The 6,000-nt window shown below is 37.4% G+C and overlaps 1 protein-coding gene across 1 annotated transcript in view; it reads left to right on the forward strand.

Moving 5' to 3' along the window:
• The window catches only part of LOC122790194 (opsin-5-like), a 570,713-nt gene extending 565,673 nt beyond the window's left edge, over positions 1–5,040 (forward strand). The window contains exon 6 of the mRNA XM_044057777.1: positions 3,913–5,040. Coding sequence (XP_043913712.1) covers positions 3,913–4,350 — 438 coding nt within the window. The 3' untranslated portion in view covers positions 4,351–5,040. The remainder of the gene's footprint in view (positions 1–3,912) is intronic.
• The last annotated feature ends 960 nt before the right edge of the window (positions 5,041–6,000 follow it).

Below are 6,000 nucleotides of genomic sequence, written 5' to 3' on the forward strand. Positions count from 1 at the left end.
ACGTGCTGTCCTTGAAATGCTTCTTAAAGGTACAACACACACACACACACACACACACACACACACACACACACACACACACACACACACACACACACACACACACGCACACACACACTATTCTACATATGCCAGCAGAGCTAGCTGGAAATTTGTAAGGAATTATATGCCATTTGTGCATCAAACTGATCTGTATAGATGCTTGTGTTTAAAAATGTATTCATAAAGTTAATTGTATTAAAATGTATCAACAGTGTTTCCTGCTGGACAGAAAAGAAATGTACATACATTATTTTAACTGTTTAAATGTATACATTGTAATAGCATATACTGGAAAAGAAGAGGTTAATCAAGCTGACTTTGAAAACATTCTTGAAATTAAATTACTTTATGGGTTTAGCCATAAAGATGTTATCCCACAGTTTTGATGGTAGCCAGAGACACAATGTCTGTGCTGGAGAATAGTTTGTAGCTCCTGTAGGAAGAGTGGAATGGTTTTATTGTATTATGGCCTCCAGATGCATCAACAGATCTTAGGAAAGATCCAGATATGTATGGTAGCACATATGTACTAAACCCTAGCAGCTTCTAGTTTGGGTAATAGTGTGGGAACCAGAAGTCAGATGACCAGATGCATGTGATGTAATTCTGTACAGAAATAATGTTTTAATGTTACAGGAGACTGAAGTCTCGGGGGCAGTCTGTTCTTGGAAACCTGACTAGAAAGATCCTCACCCACATCATCTTACCTTACAGTAGTAAGTAACTTAACTAGTGAACAGTAATTCATTTAGTTACTCAAGAACAGACAGTGAGATTACCTAAATACTGTTTTTCTGTATCTGTCTGAAATTTCCATCAATGTTATTTTTAATATTTCCTATGACTGAAACTCTGGTGTTCACTGTAACTAGATATTTACTATTTTCATGTCCTTTTATTATTAAATATATTCAAATATTTCATTGTGGTTGGCCCTTTTAGAGAAATATGTAACCCTCTGATAGTACAATCATGGATTTGGTGACAGCTCTGGCCACTCCTGAACCCTTGCTGTTTGGTCAACATTACCATTTGTATTAATATTAATTTCACTCAGTATAATTGGATACCCTTTTAAGAGCCTTATAGTAACTGACTGGTAGCACTGAAGCTACCTTATAGTGTCTGGGCAACGTTAGAAGAGCAGGTAATCTGTGCCAGCCTTTCTCAGGTGTGCATGTGTGTGTGTGTGTGTGTGTGTGTGTGTGTGTGTGTGTGTGTGTGTGTGTGTGTGTGTGTGTGTGTGTGAAAATTAAATCTTACAGTGTGTGTGTCAGCTACTTGAGAGATGTGAAACACTGGTTTCACAGAGACAGTGGGGGACGACTTGGCTTGACTACTTGGTTGAAGACTTAACTCTGCAGCTCTGCCAGTGGGGAGCCTTAATGGGGACCTGGGGAGAGACAGAGATGGAAACCCAGGCCCCGGGCTGAGTTTGTTTCCTGTGTGTTCTTAAGGGAAATTGTGCTTGATGTAGAGAGGTCCGCATCTGGAAATACTCATTGTATTCATTTGTATTCCAAGTGAATGTCCCTCTCCAGTGTAAGTGGTGAGGATTTAGGTTCCTTGATTACTTGCCTACAGTGGGGACATCACAGTCCTCTTACTCTTGGCTGCTAAGAATAGTGTATTGCTCAGCTAAACTGCATTTGAGTCTGGTGAGATTTATTCAACACATTTATTCAATACCATACAACCCAAAGCATCTGACTTGCAGTTTCATCACATGGGACTTCCAAACTGCATATTATCAGCTGAAGCACTGCTTCAGTTAATTTTAGGTTGCATCTTCCACCCCACCCAAACCCCCTAAGCATCCCTGTGACTACCTTGAAAAATAGAAATTTTGATAGAGGGTGTGTCTTTAAGAGATAGGAGCTTTTATAAGAAATAACATATAGTACACTATCTCATTGTGAATGTATATGGTGTAACAAACATAAACACTCCCTTAATAGTGTTGCACATGTGATACTTAAATGCGAAGGTTTCATACAAAGATTCAGTATAGTGATATAGTTCCTGTAGTATTATCATGAGATCATGAGGTCGTGTCATACTAATGTGTCACAATCCACATCTGGGTGTTTAATGTAGGTGTTGAAGTATTGCATGATGTGAAATCTGATATGATATTATAAAGGACAGCTGTGTCATAATAATATTTGGCACTGCCAATTTTACACCAAGATGTTGCACATGATAATACTCAGTGTGACATAATTAGGAAATAGTGTGCAACAATGTGCAATCATACCTTGTGCCACCTAAGTATGAAAATCTTCATGCTAAGGTATCACATGATCCCCCCATTAGCATCAAAGCTCACAGTGGGGAGATGTGGCCTTAGGATTGATGACTAGTTTATAGGGAATATGGAATAGAGAGAACGTGGTGAAGATGAATTGAGGATATGGGCATTTCGATCCAAAAGTCTGAAGAATGTATATCTGTCAGATCTCTCAAACTGTAATATACCGGGACAAAAATATCTCAAGAATGGTCACACTATGAGCTTTAAAATGAGACATGCTTCAGATAAGTATTTTGAAACAAATCTTGTCCATTATACTAAAAAAACAATATAAAGTGTCCTTCTTCATAAGCACCTACCCCAATAATTATCCTTTTGAAGACTGTAGAGGGTTTGCAACACAGCTATTCATGCTCGCAATATTTGCAAAGCTATACACCACTGCCTTTGACATTCTAAAAAAACTGGTTTACATCACTGACAGTTTCTTTTCAAACCGGTCTAGTTGTGGTATGTTGAGAACTCCATGAAAAGGGCAAATCTCTTCCTTATATTTTGTGTTATTTTCACTTTTTCTATGTCAGAGTAGAAAACCTTCCCTGTAGCAATAATTTAAAGTCAAAACAATCAATTTGAACTGTGCTAATATCATACAACAAGCTGCTATTTTGTGTAGAATCTACAGCCAGGGACTTCAGCATCCAAAGCAAATAAGCTGCCATGAACTGTGATACTCAGGATTCCTTAGGCATAGGCCAACTAGCCTAGGCAGCCGCCTAGGGCACCGTTGTAGCAGGGGCACTTGTCCAGTAATCTCTGTGGTGTAAGTAGACCAGGATGGGGCACTAAGTGGTATGGCGGGGGCACTGTGGAGCCCTTTTGCCTAGAGTAGCAGATGACCAAAGGCCAGCCCTGATCAGGAATGGTGCTGTATATAATATCACTACAACAATATGACAATGTAATGCCAAGTATCCCAAACTGCAGCACTGATATGCAAAGTGCTGTGCCAGCTGATAGAGTTTCAATACCCTGAACTAGATTCAAAAGCTAATTCATACAAATAAGTTTCAGCAGACTGTTACAGGACATTTCAGTGTATCTCACCATTCAGAGTGTAGCAGTCACTGTCAAAAGAGCAGAAGAATAGGCATAGGAAAAAGGAAAGAACTGTCTCATCAAATGAGGGATTAAGAAAGCATGTTGGCAGGAAACAGTATTAAGTCTCCCTTTTTTAAGTCCCATTTCATTCTATAGGTCATACTGGCTAAATGTAAGAAAAAGTATATCTTTTGTATTATAAATGCACATCTGTACAGGGTATTCTTATGACAAATAACTTTGCAAAGCTTTCATGGCCTGTTGAGTTTGATATTAGTAAGGAGGTATGATACTATACTATGTAACTAAAACAATATAAAACTCCAGTTTGAGATACTTTTTGGGAAAAAACTATTGGGGCGTTACTATGTATAGCATACTTTGCCTAATACTGAAGGCTGTGAAGAAACACTGAAAATATGTAATTCTACAACTGAATCTGATGTTAAAATTCAGAACAATGAAAGTATGTTATCTAATATAAAATGACTGATGACTTTTTATTATTTCCACAGGTGTCCATTGTGATTTGCACTGCCTTCATAATAGCGTGGTCTCCCTACTCTGTCATATCAGTTTGGTCTGCATGTGGCTACCACGTCCCCCATTTCACCAGTATTTTGGCTAGCCTATTTGCAAAGTCAGCTAGCTTTTACAATCCTATTATCTACTTTGGCATGAACTCCAAGTTTAGAAGGGATGTCTTCATATTGCTACCATGCAAGAAAGAAATGAAGGAGCCGGTGAAGCTGAAAAGATTCAAGAAACTTAAGCACAAGCCTGGGTCTTTGTCTTCTCTGAGGGAACAAAAGCACAAGCCAGAATTAGCACCATTGCCTAGCCCAGATTCTGGAGTAGGAAGCAATGCCCCAACTCACGTAGGCAAAGAAGTTTACATAATACCTGTAGGGGTGCCACTTGGAGGTGACACTATAGAGTGTGACAGACTTTGAAAAACTCGTTGACTTACTTATATTCACAGAATATGGGAGGGAGCACAGCACACAGTTTCTGACTCACAACACTGTGAAGCATATGCAGTAAAACAAAGATGATTCAATGTAATTTATGTGAAATAAATAGGTTAGATATCTATACAACTGAGATGTGACAGCACACAAGAGAGACAGACATATGCTATATGTATTCTGAAGAGTTTGTGCCTATGTCTGTATGACTGTGCATCTAGCAAATAGCTGTGTGTAACTTATTGTCTTGCACTTCATGCAAGGTTTTCCCTATCAGTTTGCCTGAATTCACATAATTTAATAAGCATGCAGCAAAAGTTTTTAAATTGTTATTATTCTGGTAATCATAACATCATTCAGGATTCCATATCACACAACATTTGATGAAATCATGTACTGATGAAGCCACCTTGCTAAAAGAATTGTTACTTTCCCCCAAAGCTCACTTACACTGATAATGAAAAGTATGTGGAATAATTTTTAAAGAGTAACTCTGCAATACTGACTTATCCAAATCAAATCCATGTAAATGTCCGTGATTCCTTTTTAAAGTGGCAAAAAACAAGCGGTAATAAGAGTACAAAGAGATGTAGGTTTGAGATCCAGCCATGAAGCAAGATAAACTGAACAGAACTGCAATGAGCAATATGCAAATTATCACCAAACCCTACTAAACCACTGCAAGACTGGATGTCAGTATAAATAAATAATTTTATATCATTGCATGTTTATCTTTTTCTGCTTTATTGTTGCTGTTTTATTATTTCTCTAGTGTAGGGTGTGCCCTTACTAAAAAATAGACTTGACACGATTAGCTTAAAGAATTAAAATTCATTGCTGATATTAATAAAACATACAAAAAGCTATGAAATTAGCAGTGGAACACTTTCTTAGGTGTCTAGTATGAGATATTTGCTGTTAAAAATATTTATTTTGCAAAGTGTGCAGTACTGTGTACATGTTTTCAACAAAGGTTTAAAAGCAAGAGCTAGTAAGATTAGTAGGGATACAGGAATAACTAAAATCGTACTGGTGCTTTACAATACCAACAAGCAGATCCTGTCCAGTGGAAGTCCTGGCTATGTTTCTTCTCAATTTATATTCACTGCCTTGTTTGTTTATTCATTTATTTATTTATTTATTTATTTACTGGCATTTGTTTACTAGGAAAGTGTGACTCAGCACAGCTGCCATTTTTCAGTGGAGGCCCAGGGAGGAAAACCCTACAGAAACAACTTTAATGCAATCCATATTTACAATAACACATTTTATAATGCAGTTTCAATGAATACATAGCATAGTAATCAGTATAACAAAATGTATATTGATATTTACGAACATTAATATACAAGCATTGTATTAAGAATTTACAGATAGAAGAGTGATGTGTAAGATAGGTATAAGTAATTTACGAAAATCATTAGTGTGAGGTATTAGAGGGGATAAGCAAGTCTGAGTGTTAACAGCGATGGAATGGTAATATGGTTATGCTAATTAGAAGTAGGTATAGTAGCTTAAGTACTACAGTAAAGTGAAGTATTGGAAAGGGATACGCAGGTTAACTGATGTAGTCCATTAAAGGGAGGTATAAGAAGGTGATGAAGGATATTAGGAGAAGCTATGTCACAGAAGAGG

Source organism: Protopterus annectens, chromosome 1.part2, assembly GCF_019279795.1.
Source record: "Protopterus annectens isolate FY-2018-M chromosome 1.part2, PAN1.0, whole genome shotgun sequence".
In the NCBI taxonomy this organism is placed as follows: Eukaryota; Metazoa; Chordata; order Ceratodontiformes; family Protopteridae; genus Protopterus; species Protopterus annectens.